The 19,473-nt window shown below is 40.4% G+C and overlaps 1 protein-coding gene across 4 annotated transcripts in view; it reads right to left on the bottom strand.

Moving 5' to 3' along the window:
- The window catches only part of FLCN (folliculin), a 439,052-nt gene that overhangs the window by 58,491 nt on the left and 361,088 nt on the right, over positions 1–19,473 (bottom strand). For 3 of the 4 annotated variants that reach the window (XM_044089270.1, XM_044089269.1, XM_044089271.1), the window contains exons 10-11: positions 13,306–13,437; positions 10,883–10,988 (exon numbers count right to left, since the gene is read on the bottom strand). In XM_044089270.1, the coding sequence (XP_043945205.1) occupies positions 10,883–10,988; positions 13,306–13,437 (238 nt within the window). The remainder of the gene's footprint in view (positions 1–10,882; positions 10,989–13,305; positions 13,438–19,473) is intronic. The other variant, XM_044089272.1, reaches the window with a different exon arrangement.

Here is a 19,473-nt window from a genome sequence, read left to right as displayed (position 1 = left end):
ACTTACCTTGAAACTACATCTACCTTCCTACATTTCACGATGGAATGTTCTCATGATTCTATAAATTTTTTAGACGTAACACTAAGCATCACAGAACATGGCCTCATTGAATCAACACTATATAGGAAACCAACATGGAGGAACACCCTTCTCACCTTCGATAGCATGCATCCTAGATATATTTTTGCTGGTATCATTAAAAGTCAATTTATTAGATTGACCAGGCTTTCTAAAGATACATCTAAACTACTTTTTGAAGCAGATCGTTTAGAATCACTTTTTAAAGAAAGAGGTTACGATCCAAGTTTAGTTACTACTATTAAACACAGTATTATTAATGATATACTGATAGAAAATAAACCTACCAACAACAAGAAAAGGATAGATTCCAATAGGCAAACTAAATTTGTAGCTGTAACTCTAAACTATACAAGTATTACCAATGACATTAAAAAGATTTTCTATAATAATTGGAAGGTCCTAATTATGGACCCATTTATTAAGCAAGTAGTGGGGGTAAAACCACACTTTATGTTTAGAAATAGCCTGAATCTTAAACGACTATTATGTAATGACAAATACACTACTCAATCTTTGCCTTCATCTATTAGCTATAAGACTGGCACTTTTCCCTGCTATAATTGCAATAGGTGCAGTTCCATTTCTAAAATGCTAGAATTTCACCACCCTACAATGAACTATATCTTTCAACCAAGGTTTTTTGCCAATTGTTGCACTAAGAATCTCATTTATCTTGCAACTTGTAAGAAATGTCAGGCTTTCTATGTTGGCCTTACTAAAAGATGTTTAAAAGATAGGATATATGGCCATCTATATGATATTCAGAAGAAAAATGAATTAAATGCCTTGGCGAAACACATATTAGAACATCCCTCACACAATTTTGATTTTAGGGTTCTAGAAATAGTTGTAAATAACAAAAGAGGTGGAGACAATACGTTACTTTTGAACAACGAAGAACTAAAATGGATCTTGAGATTGGCTGCCCACATACCTCCTGGTATTAATAGCTATATTTCTATTAAGCCTGTTTTGGGAAGCTAGATAAAGTTTTAGATACCATATATTATTCTAACACTCACCTAGTTTCTTCTTGTTGTTTAGGCATGCCTCATTAAATGAAAATAAATACACATGTCTATAGTCTCTAAAAGCATGCATTTCCACATTTATTTACATGTTTAACATCTATCATGTATCCATCATTTGTTTCATATATTTAAATTATATATTTATTCATCCATATATCTATTTGTTTATTTATTTATTTATTTATTTACCTATTTATAATAAATACATCAAATATTTGATTGCATATTTTATAAACCCACATCAGCTTTTTCATGAAGGGTGAATGATTCCAATATGTCTCTCTTTTAATCTAGTTACCAATGAATATTTATTCCAACATTTTAGTTGTATTTTGTATTTTGTATCTTATCTGTATTTTATCTTTATGGTTTAAAACATGTATTAGCTTATGGCATAAAAGTACTTATATTCATATATTCCATTTATATATCTGTATTTATTGTACATAGTTTTATATATATATATATATATATATATATTTAAACATATGTACGTACGCAAGTTATGCATTTTGTGCACTTTATGTGTTCATTAGTAAATAACACTTGTACCTCTATTCTAAAAAATTTTTTAAAAAGATTTTATATATTTCTTATTAATAACAGAAGTTTTATTAATAATCTGTGTATATTCGCATAGTTTAAGTATAAAAAGTATGCATATCCGTAAAAGAACGTGCAATTTATTTCTATCAAGTACTTATTCACTTCTTCAGCCATTTGACAAGCATTTTGGCCACAATGGCAACAGTAATTGTATAAGTCTTTATTGTTATTATTGTTTTTATCATTTGTATCATTTTCACTATTCACGGACACATTACATTACATAGTATTGCTCGGCTTTGAATAGTACTGCCTTTATCTAAGGTCTTAAGGTCCTCTAGAAATGCCTGTTTTAGTTCACTTTGTATAATTAATTAAGTAATTGTTTGATTGACCGAATTATTTGTTTTAATTTTGGCGCCTTTTTTCACCTTTCACTATATAAACTGAAGTCTTAAATGTTAAATGTATTGTCTGATGAAGCGTAGTAGTTGCTACGCGAAAGCGCTCACATTTAATAAAGGTTCTTTGCTGAATTTGTCTTGGTCTACGGTCAAGTTTATATTGGAAGTTTGAAGCTGCTCTACCCGATTTTGTTTTAGTGACATTGGGCTGTTCATTGAACACTTTAGCTGTTGTTTCGTGGTGAGAGAGACTGGTTTTTATCATCGTTTTTATTGTATTGGGATTAAAAGAATGCAAGATGCCATGAATCCCAGAGCCTGCAGGATTTTCCTTGCAGTATGCCTGGTACTTTTTTCTAGTATTTTGAAGTACTGAGATAGTTGCCCCTGTTTTTCTGGCGTAAGGTAGGCCATCTGGGTGTTTGTGTCCAAGTTGGCACCCAGGAAAATTATTTTCTGAGATGGCGTTAGCCTTGATTTCTCTTTGTTGATTGTGTATCCCAGAGCATGCATTAACCGTGTCACATATGCCAGATGTTCCAGAAGTATGTTCTTGCTGTCCGCTTGGATCAGGCAGTCATCCAAATAAGGGTAAATTTGTATCCCTTGAAGTCTGCAGTAGGCAATCACTGATGCCAGGCACTTTGTGAATACTCTGGGCGCAGTAGATAAGCCAAAGGAACCTGCAAGAAATCTGAGGTATCTTCTGCAGCTTTGTCTGATTGGGACATGCAGGTATGCCTCCTTGAGGTCCAATGTTACCAGCCAAAACCCCTTGCCCAGCATGGGAAGAAGTTGCTGTAATGTGAGCATCTTGAATTTTGGTACGAGTAGAAATGTATTTAGGATGGATAAGTCCAAAATGGGTCTCCAGTCGGTTCCTTTCCTTGGTACCAGAAAAAGTCTTGAATAGAAACCTTGACCTTGTTCGTGAGTAGGTACCTCTTGAATAGCTCTCATGCTTATGAGCTTTGAAATTTGTAGTTGTGCCTCTGCCCTTTGATTCAGTGGCAGGTTTGGCATGCCTCTCATTTTTGGAAGAGTGTGAAATTGAAATCTGTAGCCTCTGTTTATAATGTCCAGGATCCATTTGTCTGTTGTGACAATATGCCAATTGCCTGCAAATAATGCTAGCTTTCCTCCCAAAGGTGCTGCCAGCTGAGACATGCTTGGCATGGAAATGAGGGAGTCATTGGGTTTGCTTCCTGTATTGTTGTGCACTGTCCTCGTCACCTCTTGGTGCTGGAGTTTGCCATTGTCGGCCTCTGTATGATCCTTGTGATTGCCCTCTGCCCCTTGTGTGCCTGTATCTACCTCTTTGGGGCTTGTCAGTGGCTGGAAAGGACCAGTTTTTTGAAGGCCAATTTCTGCTAAAACGTGAGGTTGGACCTGTAAAAAGGCTTTGGCAGTTTGCATAGATTTGGCTTTTTCCTCCATTTTCCGTAGTATCTCCTCAGCATTAGTACCAAACAGCACATCCTTTTGTAAAGGAGCATATAGAAGTTTAGCTTTCACATGATCAGGCAAGTTTTGTTCTCTAAGTCAGGCATGTCTGCGAATGACTGATCCTGTAGCAGCCGCTCTACTTGAGGCCTCTAGGGCATCATAACCACATTGTAAAGTATGTTTACCCACTTGCTCTGCACTATGCATCATATCCTGTAACTCCCTCAAATCTGGTTGTTCAGGTTGAGACATTTTATTCCTTAATTGTGATAACAGGAACTGTTGATATTTAAGCATATGAAACTGATATTTTGGGGCCCTCATGGATAGGGTGGCCGAGGTATATACCTTTTTTCCCCACCTTTCTAAAGATCTTGACTCTCTTTCTGCAGGAAGAGGGTTCTTGGCAGTGGAGGCCTTCAATCCCTTGGGGCCTTGTGAAATGGTTTCAGGGTCAGCATTATGGCTTTTGAAGAGAAATTGGTGAGAGTTAGGTACTCTGTAGTACCTATCAGGTTTGACTGGTGCAGGAGGCAGAGAATCCGGGTTAAGGCAAGCCTCCGAATAAACATCATCAAACATGTCCAAAACAGGGGGCATTGCCAGAGGTCTGTGTTGAGGTAACAAAAGAAATTCCCTAAGTCTTTTCTTAGAATCTGAAAAGTCTTGGCCTTCCCAATGGAAGTGTTCCCTCAAGGTGTGCAAGGTTTCCCCAAAGGAAAAATCCTCAGGAGGGGATACAGAAGGGATGGACTGCTCTGCATCCGAATCCTCAAAAGGGGAGTAAGAGTGTTCCTCTACATCAGAATGTTCTGATAAAATGGATCCCTGATCAGAAGAGGGAGAATCTTCCTCCACTCTGGGTCTCTTGTCTGGAGGGGGTTGAGAACCTCTGATAAGAGTAATTAAATCCTCAGCCATTTTAAGCATCTGTTTTTTAGGCATGGGACCTGGGGATGGGCCCTGTGCAACAGGCCTCTTGGGATGCCTGGCTGCTTTGGATTTAGTAAAGGCCTTGATAGAAAAAGAAGATGAGGGTCTAAAGACACCATGGGTGGAGGTGGACCTGTCCACATTAGTAGGCTCAACATTAGCAAAGGCTTCGGTGGTTGTAGTCTGGGAAAGGGCCGAGGTCCCAGCGGTCTCGGGTACAGAGAACACCGCCAAAGGAGTGTCGTCGGTAATCAGGGACTGCAAAGGTGTCTCGCTGAGAACCGGACCACGTGTAGCCTTGTTTTGGCGTGGTGTCGGCGGGGACCGCGGGCCTCGCATGTCGGTCCTTCTCCTTGCGTTTTTTGGACAAAACGGTAGTCGGAGTGTCCGACGACATCTTATAATCGAAAGCTTTACCAAAATAGTGTTGGGCGAACTCCGCCCGACGCTTAATAGTGCGTTTATTGAAGGTAGCGCAAAAGCGACAGCCCGAGACGTCGTGGTCTGGGCCTAAATAAGGTATGCAGAGGGAATGGAAATCCTTATGCGGTATTTGCTTCCCACAAGAAATACAATTATTAACTTTTTCTGACATCGGTCTGAGGCAAGAAAAGGTTCCCCAACGGGGTACTTAGCTTTAATGAAGACTTCGGTTTCCAAAATTTTCGTAATTCAGGAGCTGGCCGACCGGCACTTGCGAACTGCTTCTGCTTCGGGCACCGCGCGGCAAAAAAGACTGAAGAACATGGCGTCGGCTGTGTCTTATATTCTCTGGCCTCACTGACGTCAGAAGAGAAAGCGACAACAACCGACGCCGGACCAAGACTTTGGAATTCGGCCGACCGAGGGACCGCCTGACGGCAGAGAACCCATCTGTGATTACTGCAGCTGTATGCACGATGAACATCATCCCCTCTCTGCCTCAAAGATGGGAAAACTTTAAGGATCATTTTGTATTTGTGGCTGTTGAGTCTGCTTCTGTTTAACTTTTCTGTCACCATGTTCTGATCTGACTAAATACAAGAAGGCTTGGAAATGCAGGTCCAAATGGAATGCCATGCTATTTCCCAGACTACTGTTGTTAGTCTGCACAGTTCATATGGCTGAGTGACCCCCTTTCTTGTTTACGTATCACATGACTGTTGTTTTGCCTATGATAATTCTTAGGGTTCATGACGTGAAAGCGCGTAGGGCAGGAATCAAGGCCATCATCTCTTTAAAGGGATGCATTAGATAATCTCGACATACTGAGATGTTGAATTTCAGTACGTCGAGACAGAAGAGTGGAAAGTGCAGTTACATGAAACTGCACTATGCTGAATGCAGAAGGGTTGAATCTGCAAATGCCGAATCCGCCGCTATCGTGGTGTCACGTTTGTGACGTGTGGTGCGGTTTGTGAATTTATCTGGGGCTTCAGGTAAGTGTTGTGTATTTGAGGATATTGGGTAGGGATTTTAGTGTGTGCGGTGGTGTTTTTTATGTGTTTGTGTGTTTAGTACAACCTTGGAGTTAGAATATATAAGTAGGGGGTGCAGGGGGCTTGCCCCCCTGCTTATAGGTAGATTAGGTGTGTTTGTGTGTGTTGTTATGTTTGTTTAGTTAGGCAAGTGTATGTGTTTGTGATTATGTGCTGGGGTGTGTGTGTGTATGTGTGTGTGAATGGTCGTGGTTGTGGTTTTCGTGATTATGTGTTTTCGTGTATGTGGGCTTTCCACTATTCAGTCTCGAAATACTGAAATTCGACATTTCAGTATTTCGAGATTGTATAGTGAAATCCCTTTAAAGTGGTATGTCTGTTTACTGTGGACTGGTGTCATGTGCTTTGCATTTACAGGTTGCCTGACAGCATCTCACAGGGTAGATCTGACGCATCTACTTTCAGAGTTTCCTTCTACTTTGGGATCCTAAATGGCTGACATCATAAATGGTGTCACCTTATTGTATTCCACTTTTTGAGACCACCATGAAAACTCCTCTTTGATGGAGGAAATAAGAGAAATTATTCTCTGCAAATGGTGGGCATGTGTAGCTGTCACAGGTTCCTGAGGTAATACTGAACCTTCTACATCTGCAGTCTGGCCAAGGGAACTATTAGGATCAAGGCTGACATATGACCCAATGCCTTTACAAAGGCTCTGGATAAAAGAGAGCACCTACTTGCCAGATCTACAAAGTAAGCCTTCAAGATGCAGGCCACGTCCTTTGGCCAGAACAGATGACCCCCACTGTGTTCTAGTAACTGCCCCAAATATTTATTTTCCTTTCTGGTGCTAGGAATGAATCAGGCAGCTTCAGGGAAAACACAGATCATAGTATTCCTCAGAGGCTTCTCAATGTATTCTACTGAAGTTGCTGGAATAGAAACTTATCCAAGTAATGAAAAAAAAAAAAAAAAAAAAAAAAAAAATATATATAGATATATATATATATACACATACACACACACACACACACACACACACACACACACACACACATACAGATGTATATGTGTGTTGTATCCCATGCAACCTTAAGTAAGCAAACATTGGGGTCAAAATCCCTCTTGTTATTGTGAATGGATGTGTCAAAATGTGCATTCATCAGATCCTGTGTGACCAACCATAATCCTAGTAACAGGAGAAGTAATAGGGATTGGAGGGTTAGAGACACTGTAACCTTCAAGAAACTGTTTAGTGTTTACAAATTCAGAATGCGTCTCCATGGGCCGTTTTACCACCAGAAACAGTATGGAATAAAAAAAACTTTCTCTTGCTCCTCTACCAGGACCCCTCTACTTCTCCACAAGAAAGAAGCTAACCCTGAACATGCTAAGCTGTCTGAATTTGGTTTGAATGAAATGGTGGCATTCCCATGCAAGGAAGGAAAACCGGAATTCCAGTTTGTATCCTGTAGAAATTATCTCCTTCACCATCTGTCTGTAGAGTTCTCTGCAAACTGGGAAAGCCTGCCTTCCCTCAAATGAGAAGAGAGGGAGGAGAGGTGCTGGGGAACATGGGAAAACAGTTGGTACTAGTTATTTCTTTTTTGGTAAATAAGAGAACTTGACTCAAAGATGGTGTTTGCTGCCCCTTTTATTTACTTCACTGCTGCACACTACCTCTGCCACCTCTCCAGGTCTGTTTCTTTTTGTAGGCCTAATTTTGCCTTAACAGGCCTGCCTCAGACTCTTTCCTACAGAACGGCCACATTTTGGTGGGATAGTTCCTACTGTACTCTGAAACAGGTGAACAGAACAACCATTTTTATTTACTCCACCACTGTCTTCCCCTTTGTTTCTAGTATTAAAAATCTTTTAAAAAGGTTGGCCAAACAACAAGTTTCTATCCAGCTATCTACAAATTAATATCCTGTGGCACAGTTTGCATGGTTAACCATCCCTGCCTAGAAATTGTTCTGAAACAAGCAACAACTGCATCATATGTGCATTTTATTGCATACTCCCCCACTCTGAATGCTGTTTGAGTCAATGTGTATAATCTTTACTTTATGATTTCAACTACAGTCTCTACTGTCGCTTCTTATATTTGTTTCAAGAACTCAGCTTAACATTTAATATTGCAAGTCCAACAATTAACAGCCCGAGAAGCCAAGATGGAAGAGATGCATACCTTCTTCCCAAAACAATCTTTGGATTTTCCTGTCCTTGTTATTAGGGAGCATAATGGGGTCATAAACCAGCTTAGAACTTTTTGCAGCTTCTAAGGACACTACTGTCTTATCAGCCACTAGGTTTTTACAGATCAACTTACATGCTACTGGAATGTTACAAAATCTGATGAGCTTCTCTTGAGCTCAGACTGGGATGAAGGTTCCACATATGTTCCCTCAACTGTTTTCTCAAATACTTTGAATGGGGGGGGGGCTTAGTTGTTTAATACCCAAAAACTCCACATACCTGTTGCTCAAGTCCGCTAAATCTCCTTTATCACAATATGAAGTGTTCCTTCAAGAGGTTTATTGTTTCCCCCGAAGTAAAGGCCCTCAGAGGACACCTGACCCTTTTTAGCCTAAAAGATTAAAAGAGAGGATATTTACATTGAATAGGTTAGATCTTTCTTATCAAGTTTTAAATTTGCAGAATACATAGGAGGAATTCTGTCCACATTTTGAAGTGAAGAGTCACCCCTGTGGTGGAGGGGTAAGCTGTCTGAGATTAATTCTATGGCAGGCTGCCACATATTCCTAGAGAATCTTCTGTACTCAAAGATGCACCAGGTAGATGTCTGTATGGCCAGTGTCCAGTCCTTGGGTAGTTGGCCTAGGTCAAAGGACAAAGATGATTCTTCTCAGCTGGCGGAAGCATTCTCTAGGGTCTTTACAGCCAGCACAACCTCCTGGGTATCCTATAACAAATGGTAGACAATGTCCTTTGTTTCACACTTTTTGGAGGGTGCAGCTGAAATTAATGAAGAACTGACATTTACAGAAGATGCTTGGAAATAGGTCAGGGTGCCTCATGCTCTTTTCCTGAGGCCTGCTCAGTAGCTTGAGCCCAGATCTTATTGTCTGCCTCCAGACAGGTCACTACAGGTGGAGACAGAAAATAACTGGGCATTGGTTGGGGGAAGGACAAGGCAAAGCTGCACTAGGTCCAATGCCCACACAAACATTACAGGACTGACAAGTTCACCAAGACCTCATGCTGCCTGCCCACTTGCTCTCTCACAACTAGCTTTTTAATTCAGTATATCTTCCTTGTGCCTCCAAATCTTTTTAGGAGATTTTTTTATGCTTTCAATCCCTCATGGAGGGTCTTCTCTGGCTTTTGGCCAGTGCCACTTACACTAAGACCTCAAGCTTTTAGTGTTTCAGAAAGGCCCTCAGATTTCATGGTCTTTTATAAAAATAGCACAGTGCTTGCAGAAGGTGGTTCTTCTTCCAAGCAAGAGACAGTGCAAATGGCAGCCTTTGCAAATTTGTCTTCTACAAGCACATCTGTTAGTTACCTTTTCAGTGGATGCCATGGGCTTCAGAATGCTACCCAGACTTTTTTTCTAAAGCCAGACTGAGTGCTAACTACCAACAAATTTCTAAACAATTCGATTTCAACAACAAAAAAAAAAAATCAGAAAAAAAGTTCCCAGACTGGGCATGCGCAATTACTGTTCTCTGAAAATTATGTGAAAGGGACAGACAGAATTATGACTGGCCACTGCTTGTGGCAAAAAAGAACTAAAGGACTGTAAATGACCTAACTTGTTGTCTCTCTTAGATATGCATAAAGCCAATATCCTGGTTTAAGGGAGAACCAGAGCACTGGGGAATTCTGCCAAAATCTTGGAACTTAGACCAGAAGGGCAGACATTCTCCTGTGGTTAACATCAAGGATAATCACTAATACTGTAGTTGTGATTGCTGTGACGAATATATGTACTTTACCAAAATGGCAACGGCCTACAATTACATTTCAGTCCTTTAAGTTTTGTCTTAATATCTTCAAAGTAATGGTAAATGTCCAAGAAGTACAAGACATTACACACATAAAATTACACTAGCACATTTGTGGAAAGGATACCACTGACAGAATGTTGACAAGTGAAGAAAAACTCCTAGCAATACTACCTATATATCAATGCTTTATGTACCATGGTTAAGGCTATATGATGCTAATGAGCTTCATCCTGCAGTCCTTGGTTTGAATCCATCATCTTCCATTTGCTTACTGAGTGACGCTGAACAAGTCATTTAACAAGAAAATGCTCTTGGGTCACTTCTGAAAACAGACATTGGGCAGAGTGGGCTTACCTATTTATCAAATGAAGAAAATAAAAATAAAAAGGGTCCAGAGAATGTTGGCATGAGACCAGCACTTACCTTCACAGGCCTAAGGGGCAGAGCTGATGAACACATGAACTAGGAAAAGAAGGACAGGCAAGGTGGGTAAGCCCAAATGCTGCATTTTGCTGTTACATTAATCTTCCCTAGAGATCAGCATTTTCTATTTTGCTAATCATTTACCAAGTACATACATATATGCAAAGAAAATTATCTGCAGGCATCCACAATCACTCTGCCAAAAAAAAAATAAATAAAATAAAACACCAAAAGAGACCCTTTTCAATTTCATTAGCAATTACAAGTTTAACTATTACAGCAGATAAAGACCTTAAAGGCAACCAACAGCCTATCAAGTGATACTAATTCAACACCATCAAATATAGTCCACTAGAAAAGAAATCATCAAATGTACTCAAAGAAAATTTTCTTTTGTTACAATGCATTGTGCAATAAACCATAATAAGCTTTCAGAGTTCTAATAAAAAAAATAATGATTCATTTAATACAGTTAAGGTGTCATCATCTTCTGGTGGACTATACTTACTAGTGGTGCAGAACACCAACAGTCTACCTATTTTTACTCTTCAAAGGAACAGCATCACCAAAACCACATCACCAAAATACCATCAATGCATATTAAAAAAATGCTAAAGTCATACTTCATCCATTCTTCTTTGAGGCATATCAGGCACTGATCCACAACCTCAACAGAAAGGTTCTCATTTGTGAGGGCCGCTTCAATTTTACTCAAAATGGTGGGACCTACTGGAAAAAAATGTAATGGAATCATTACTAAAATGTAATTTCACTTATGTGGTATCATAATTATTACTAAAAATATAATTGTATAATATGTAAAACTCTGATTATATCAGACAGACAGTGAAAGCAAAGTTATGTATTAGGAACCCTAAAAGAGAAACAGTTAACTTAAAGGAACAGACTATGGGAAACTAAAGCCATGAACCTGATTTCCAGTGAAAGCTAAGGGGACAGTATATAACTGAGTGGCTTTAAAGGTGTACCAAATATACCAGCAGAATGTTTCTATTGGGATGTTACTATATGTTGCTCCACTATGGAATACAGAAGGATAAATGGTAATAAAGGGGACAGGTTAAAGGTCTATCCTTTAGGAAAAAAAATATTAATGCTGAATTTATGGCACTTCTTATGGCACCTCATCACAGTTCAGCATGGAGAAGCGAAATATCTAACATTCATTACAATTCACATGAGTAGCTTATTGCAAATGGCAGAAGCTCAGAATCATTGGAAGGAAGAAAGGTGCTACAGATTAACCAGAAAAATAACATACAAAAAAGTCAAAAATCTCAAAACAAACAAAATATGGAATTTCAACAAGCAAGGTTAATGCATCTTAAACCTTTACTCACCTAACATCAGAGACAAAACATTACTGAAGCATTAAAATAAGTGACGCACAAAGATGCAAAGGAATATGTATCCCTCAAAGAAACAGATGCTCAAAGACTTAGTATTAAAGCATAAGAGTACAGTGAAAATAAGACAGAAAAAAATGCATTCCTTCACAGGAAAGGGATAGCAGACCTTGAACAGCCAGTCACAGAAAATGGTGAGGTTTAAATAATGAAATGTTCTAAGCATGCAGCAGGGTGTACGGATATCACCACATACACAAGAAACATGGAGTCTATGGACACCAGTGGTAAGGTAAATGTGTAAGAGGTAAAGGATAAATTAAGTGTTTGCACTAAAGAAAGGAAACAGAATATAGAAACAATGGAACAATCCTACGCAGCTTCCATGCAGATATATTTAATGCATCAGAAATACACATATTGTACCCATGATGTTCAAAAATAAACATCACCTTATGTGAAAATAAAATTTTGCACATGCTCAGACTAAAAAAATGAGATGTGTTAAAATGCACATTTCTTCAACTCCAATGAGTATTAGGATAAAGCCACTCTCTGATTATAAACCAGGGAACCCACATTTTATTAGTATGGATGCTAGAGGGGACTAGTGGGAAAGGATAGGCTTGATCGGCCAAAGGCAGCATTCCCATCCTGGGGAGAAGGTAAGTGGCTTGGCCAAAAACATTAGCATCATCTACTAGTGGGTTGACAATTCCCAGTGACAAAGGGTGTGAATGACTGTGCTGCTGAAGCAGTGCAAGTACAGCTGAGTCAGGAAAGTATACATGTAGGAAGATGCATCTCTCTCCATGACCAAGGCAGCTACCATGAGTCTGTAAGCTACTTAATGGTGAGGGGTTGGATGTCAAGAACCAGAAATCTCTACCAGACCATCTTCTGGGCCATTCTTTAATGTCCAACTCCTACCTTCCACGGGAATGAACAGGATAATAAGGGCCCCTAGTGGGAATGAATGGGCTACACGGCTTTCACCCACTGTGAAGATGCCTGCTCTTGCCCCTGGAAATAATGAATGAGCTGAAGGAGAGCCATTAGTAAGCTCTGTAGAAGGCATTAAAAAAGTTGCAATGTAAATTTATAGGCATTTATCTATGACCAGCTTCTTCCATCCATCCACGACCCCTTTTCACATTTTTGCACATGGGTCAGGGTGTCACTTTAACAGTGACAATTATCTAGAGCCAATGTTTATACTGCTGGGTCACTTGCCCTGCCATGGTTGCTCTTCCACAACACACACTCACCTGAACATTCACATCTATGGCCAATTTAGAGTGTCCAATCCATCTACTGCATGTCTTTTGGAATCTGGGAGGAAACTGGAGCACCTGGAGGAAACCCAAGTGAACACAGGGATGACTTGCAGACTCCACACAGAAGGCACCCCAGCAGAGAATCAAACCAGAGAACCTCTTGCTGTGAGACAACAATACTATCCACTGCACATTTAACTAATTCTGGGTCAAAGTACTGTGCATTTCTTTTAGAAATAAATCTGCACTCAGCATGAATATAGAACTCAAAGGCAATGCAACTGCTTCTATGATCAAAACTCCAGATTAAAACATGAGTTACGTAAAAAAAAACAGAGGACTTTTAATTAAAAGCATCTCACTCACATAGGTGGAAACTGGAGCCAGAACTTCAATACTCACCTCGATCTACTGCAACAGGACTTCCACTTGTAACTACAAATTCATACTTGCTCAGTGGTCCATCATCCACAAACAGAACTGGATACAGGTTTGATCGGGTTGCTGCACGAACATCCACTAAAACATAGAACTCTGAAACAAACATTTTATTTTCCAGAAAAGCAGAAGTGAGTCGGACTTTAGTGCAATCCATAAACTGAAAATTATCATTAAGAAACAACAATGTTCATTTAATGGGCAAATATGCTGTTACTTAGAAGAAAAAAACATGCATTATTCTCAAACATGTAAATGAGATCAGAAAGGCAATTTCTGTGCCATAATACATATGCTATATACAATCAGTGGTGCAATGTATACAATACAAAGAAAAAAAATTGTAAAAGGTACCATTTTCAAAAAACTCTAAATTATAACAAATGGGCTCCTGCTTACAGATACACATTGTCCTGTAGCATTTTTTAAGCTTCTTTAAGTGCCTCTGCATAATTACTGCCAGAAATATGCTGCTGCACTTCTGGCATAATTCAAAATATACCCCATATAAAAACATCATTATTATGTGCCACATTTATTTCTTCTAGCTAGAGGCTTGCAAACAGCAGACATTTGCAATGGTGATGGAGAGGCTGACAGACAAAATCAGACAGCAGTCCCCACAGACTACGATGTTTGCTGATGACATTGTGATTTGTAGTGAGAGTAGGGCACAGGCAGAGGAGACCCTGCAGAGGTGGAGATATGCTCTAGAGATAAGAGGAATGAAGGTCAGCAGGACTAAAACAGAATATATGTATGTGAATGAAAGGGAGGACGGCGGAATGTTGAGGATGCAGGGAGTAGAGTTGGCAAAGGTGGAGGAGTTTAAATACTTGGGATCAACAGTTCAGAGTAATGGTGAGTGTGGGAAAGAGGTGAAGAGAGAGCAGGCAGAGTGGAGTGGGTGGAGAAGAATGTCAGGAGTAATTTGTGACAGATGAGTACCAGTATGAGTGAAAAGGAGGGTCTACAAGATGGTAGTGCGACCAGCTATGTCATATGGGTTGGAGATGGTGGCACTGATGAAAAGTCAGGAGTCAGAGCTGGAGGTGGCAGGGATAAAGATGTTAAGATCTGCATTTGGTGTGACGAGGATGGACAGGATTAGAAATTAGTACATTACAGGATCAGCTCAGGTTGGACGGTTTGGAGACAAACTAGAGAGGCGAGATTGCTTTGGTTTGGACATGTGCTGAGGAGAGATGCTGGGTATATTGGGAGGATTGCTTTGGTTTGGACATGTGCTGAGGAGAGATGCTGGGTATATTGGGAGAAGGATGCTAACGATGGGGCTGCCAGGTAAGAGGAAAAGAGAAAGGTCTAAGATAAGGTTTATGGATGTAGTGAGAGAAAACATGCAGGTGGTTGGTGTGACAGAGCAAGATGCAGAGGACAGGAAAAAAATGGAAACAGATGATCCACTGTGGCGACCCCTAACAGGAGCAGCTAAAAGAAAAAGAAGTACTCACTATATTGGATGATTTGTGAGAAAGCTTTCTGTAATGAGCTACTTAAGATTTTCTCTTCTGGTGTACATTTCAGAATTCTCTCTCATTCTCAAACAATGGGAAGCATGCCTGCTCCTGGTGAAACCAGCCATGATGTCACACACTGAGCTAGGACATGTGTGACCTCCATACCAGTCAGTCTTACACCCATCTACTGATTGAAAACAATCTGCAAGACAAATACAAAACATAGTACATACCTAATTAATAAGAGTAAGATTTATTTGTGATCCTGTGATGGGAGGGGGTCTTCAAACAGGAAGGGATGGCAGAAGAGTGACAAACACCCATTGCAGAAGGGTTTCTTAGAGATGAACTAGTAGGAATGGGTTCCTATTGGAACATCGAATTGTCAATTGTTCGAATCACTAAAGGTCGACCTTTAATGACTGAACAATTGAAAATTCGAAATCTTCAAAATAAATATTAAAAAAAAAAAAAAAAAAAAAGAAAAAGTAAAGGGTGTAGGCAGGTGGGCAAGCCCCCCTGCACCCCCCACTACTTAAATATACCAACTCCGAGATCGCGCTACAGTTTAAGAAAGTGAAAATTTCCCTTTCCGCACCGTTTAAAGTGCGATCTCGGAGTTGGTATAAGTAGTGGGGGGTTTAGGGGGGCTTGCCCCCCTTCTTTAACCCATCAGGGGACGTTTTCTTTGTTTTTTTTTTTGTTTTTTTTTAATTTCGAAGTTATGGTACTTCGATCATATGGTGTCAACCATATGGTATTCGAAGCTCTGTAACTTCAATTTTGCAACAGGGAACCAGTATGAACATCCACTGCAGCAGTGACCATACATACATATACTGCTATTGTAAATTTATAATAAATATGCCTTAGGAAGCCTTCTGCAGTGGGTAACTAGTAGGAAGAATCCCAGATCATGAAAAGCAAATCTCTAGTGATGCCACAGACAAAGGAAGGCCCAAAGGAAAGGGCTCAGAAGATTGAGATGTCAAAGAAGACTTGACTCTTGGAATCACAGTCCAAACAGAAATGCTTGGTGAAGCTGTGAACCAGTAGTGAACTGGCTATAGCACAAATGACCAGAACTGTGACTTTTTTTGGAGGGATCCAATTTACAGATGCCTTCAGATCCATAGCTCCCTCTATTTCTGTCTCATCCAAGTGCTGCTACCTTAGGCACTCTAGTGTATGCCTCTGCTGGGTGTGCTCAAAGCCCTCCAGAAGGAAAGCGTCCCCTGGCTATGCAGGTTATGCATTCCCCCCTGTGCTCAGGAGAGAACAAGGATGCTGGTATCATCATACTGCAAGCCCTAATTTCCTCTCCAAGTGCCAATGTCATGCCAGGCTGGGCAGGCAATGTGGAGTAGCTCAAGCATATGCTCTGCCACGGGCCTTATAGGGCAGCCACATTTGTTTCAGTTCTCCATTCCCCCATTCCCCACATCATCTCTTGGATTTCTGTCCTCCTCTATAGCTCTACTAGAGAAACATCAAGCACTGTTGTACAGGATGGAAAAGCTGGTCAGCTTTCAGAGCACCTTTCATGTAGCACACTATGTCAGCTTGCGATGAGCTGACTAAAAGTCAGGTTTGGCTGCTAAGCCTTTTAGAGCTTATATACTAACAAATAAAATGCCCACAAACTGGTATGGGGAGCGGCTACTGCAGCAGTGATCATGCAAACATCTATTGCTATGGTAAGTTTACTTACACAAGTGTACTCTGTTCTTCATTTGATCACTGTTGCAGTACCCATAGCTGCAAGGGTAGTTTACCACAGGTTAAAACTGACTGGACGGAGGTAGGATGAGATTCCAGAAGCCCCTGGGAATGGTCCTAGCAAAGCATGCCCTGGTCCTAGAGTCAGAATCTAATTTACGGTGGTTTGTAAAAGTGTGCACAGAGGACCAAGTTGTTGCTTCTAGGATAGTTATAGCATCCAACCCTTTCTGAAAAGCCACAGATTATGCAAAGGGCTTGATAGAGTGAGTCTCGGCCCTGCCTGGAATTGTTCAGTTGTAGTAGGTATAAAAATAAGTAGTAACATGGGACAGCCATTTTAAAAAAAGTCTGTTTTGACACAGGCTGTCATTTTTCTCTTACCCTCACAAAAAATGTACAACTGATCAGAGGTTCTGAAAGATTTTGTCATACTGCCTGAATTGTCTGTGGACTCCCAAGATATGGTTACCCTTTTTCCCTTATTGTTAGGCACGGAAAGAAGGCAGGGAGATAGATAGTCTGTCTTAAATTAAATTTGGATACCTTTTTTGGTGTAAATGAAGGATTAGTTCATATGAAGGCCCTATCTTTGTGCAAAATGAGATAAAGTTGGCCAAATATAAGAGCTTGCAACTCAGATACTCTTCTTGCAGATATCAGAACAATTAGTAAGATTCATATCAAGAACCTCAAGTCAGCCTGATGAGCTGTTTTAAATGCAGCAAGAGTTAGACTTTCTAACATAAATTTATGATCCCAAGGAGGAACCAACTATTTCCTAGGAAGCCTCTGATGTAACAACCTTTTCAAATCCATTCTCACACAAGATTGCATTGAAAGAGGGATATCCATGGGTAGACGTGTAGTCATGGGCAAAAAGAGAACCCTGACTGAGGAGTAAGACAGGCCCACAGGACAGTGACTTCTATGAATACTGTAGAGCCAGAGAAAATGGATGCTGGTACTTTTGTTGGCACCAACTAGAAAACCTTTTCACTTTTCTAGTATGTGATTTTTTTTAATAGTAGGCCTTCTTGCTTCCATTAATAACTGCTGCACATCCTCAGAAAAAAAGGTGCTTACAAGTTATTAAAATGCTATCTTCCAGGCAGTCAGCTGTAGTTGTTTCTGATCTTGTTTTGAGTACATCAAGTCTGTGAGGAAGATTGTGGTAATTGCCTCTGGCCATTCCCAAAAGAAAGAACAACTGTTGCCTTGGCCAAAAGACAGTTACCACAATTATCTTTGGGGAGTCCTTCTGTATCTTCAGAATGACCCAGGATATTACTGGAAAGGGCGAAAAAGCATACAGGAACATTCCTGTCCAAGTTAAAGAAAATGCACCTGTTTTCAAGGCATTCTTACATGGATTCTTGCAGCAGAATTTTGCCAGCTGATTGTTGACAGCACAGGCAAAACCACTTATTCAGTTTCCATTCTTAAGGGTCAGTCCAAGTCCCTTTCAGCTTGTGTGACACACAGTTTTGCTCTGACAGTATGTAAGATGCCTGTAGAGTGGGTCTGTTTTAAAAAGCTATATCCCAGGCTCCGAGGTAAGATCTTTTTTCCGTTGCTTTTTTATGTACCACATTACTGTGGTATTATCTGTAAACACCTGAAGAGGTCCTAGAGACCACAGATGGTTGAGAGCATTTATAAAAGCTAACATATTTTATATTTACGTGTTTCAGTCTGTCCTTTTTTTTTTTTTTTTGTTCTGAAGACCCTGCTGTCCAAAGTCTGAAATGTCTGCTGAGACTGACTGTGCAGGAAGGGAGAATGGGAGACCTGGATTCTGTGAAATTTGGTGTCCTCACCACAAAAATCTCCCTTTTCACAAATCTCAAAACTGGAATTTGAAATGTCAGGGGATGCTGATGCTTGGACCAAAGGGATTTCAGGTGCCACTGGATTTTTCTCATGTGGAGTCTTGCAGAAAATATTATGAGCAATCACAAATGCCATGGAACCAAGAATCCTGAGGAATTCCCTAGCTAGACAGTAATAGTCTTGAGTGGAAAACTTAGGAAAAGATATAAATACAGATTTTTTTCTTGTGCTAAAAAAGCTAGTCGAACAGAGGTGTGGAAGAGACATCACAAGGAAACAATCCCATGCGAAGGAGTCAGACAAGGCTTCTGTTAGGTCCTCTTGAAATAACAGCCTGTGTAGCAGATCCCTTACAAAAATGAGAAATACTGACACTTTGAAAAAGACTCTGCAAAGATAAGCAAATCATGATATTGTCAGACACACTGACGTCCCACTCACCAGGCTGAACAAGGAGAAGGTCACTGTAAGCTGCCTGTCGAGTGCCAGGATCTGCCACATAACACAAGCACTCAGGTCACTCCAAAGCAAGTACAAATATGACTCCGTCATTGTCCATGCTGGTGTGAATGACCTGAGATGTACCTCCCTGGACTACATGAAAAAAGACAGAGGAGCTCTTTGATCATGTAGCCCAGGCCGGTATGACCCTGACCTTGAGTAGCATCTTACCCTCACCAAGAATGATGCCACAGTGTAAAGACAAAATGATCAATTTTAACAATTGGCTAAAGTATTGGTGTCAATCAAAGGGGATCCAGTGTCTGTCAGCCTGGGATGACATGCTTGACAAGCCACGTTGCTTCGCTAGAGACGGCTTGCAGCTGTCACCCCTGGGTTTTCGAATACTGGCAAAGGCTCTTGCCTCCCCCATAGTGCCTTTTTTAGGAAAGGCTCAAAAGACAAACCCACCTCCATAGACAACAGAAAGAAAAAAAAATTAAGGGTAATACTGCTCAACGCCAGAAGTCTAAACCTCAAGATGCACTCACTCGAGACTCTCCTCACTATGGAGAATATCGATATCTGTGCAGTAACAGAAACCTGGTTCAAGGCTCCCGAGAGCACCCCAGCACTAACAGGTTATACTTCATACCATGCT

This window comes from Protopterus annectens, chromosome 12.part0 (assembly GCF_019279795.1).
Source record: "Protopterus annectens isolate FY-2018-M chromosome 12.part0, PAN1.0, whole genome shotgun sequence".
Classification (NCBI taxonomy): domain Eukaryota; kingdom Metazoa; phylum Chordata; order Ceratodontiformes; family Protopteridae; genus Protopterus; species Protopterus annectens.
Note: the sequence above shows the minus strand (reverse complement) of the source record. Positions and strands in the feature narration are given on the sequence as shown.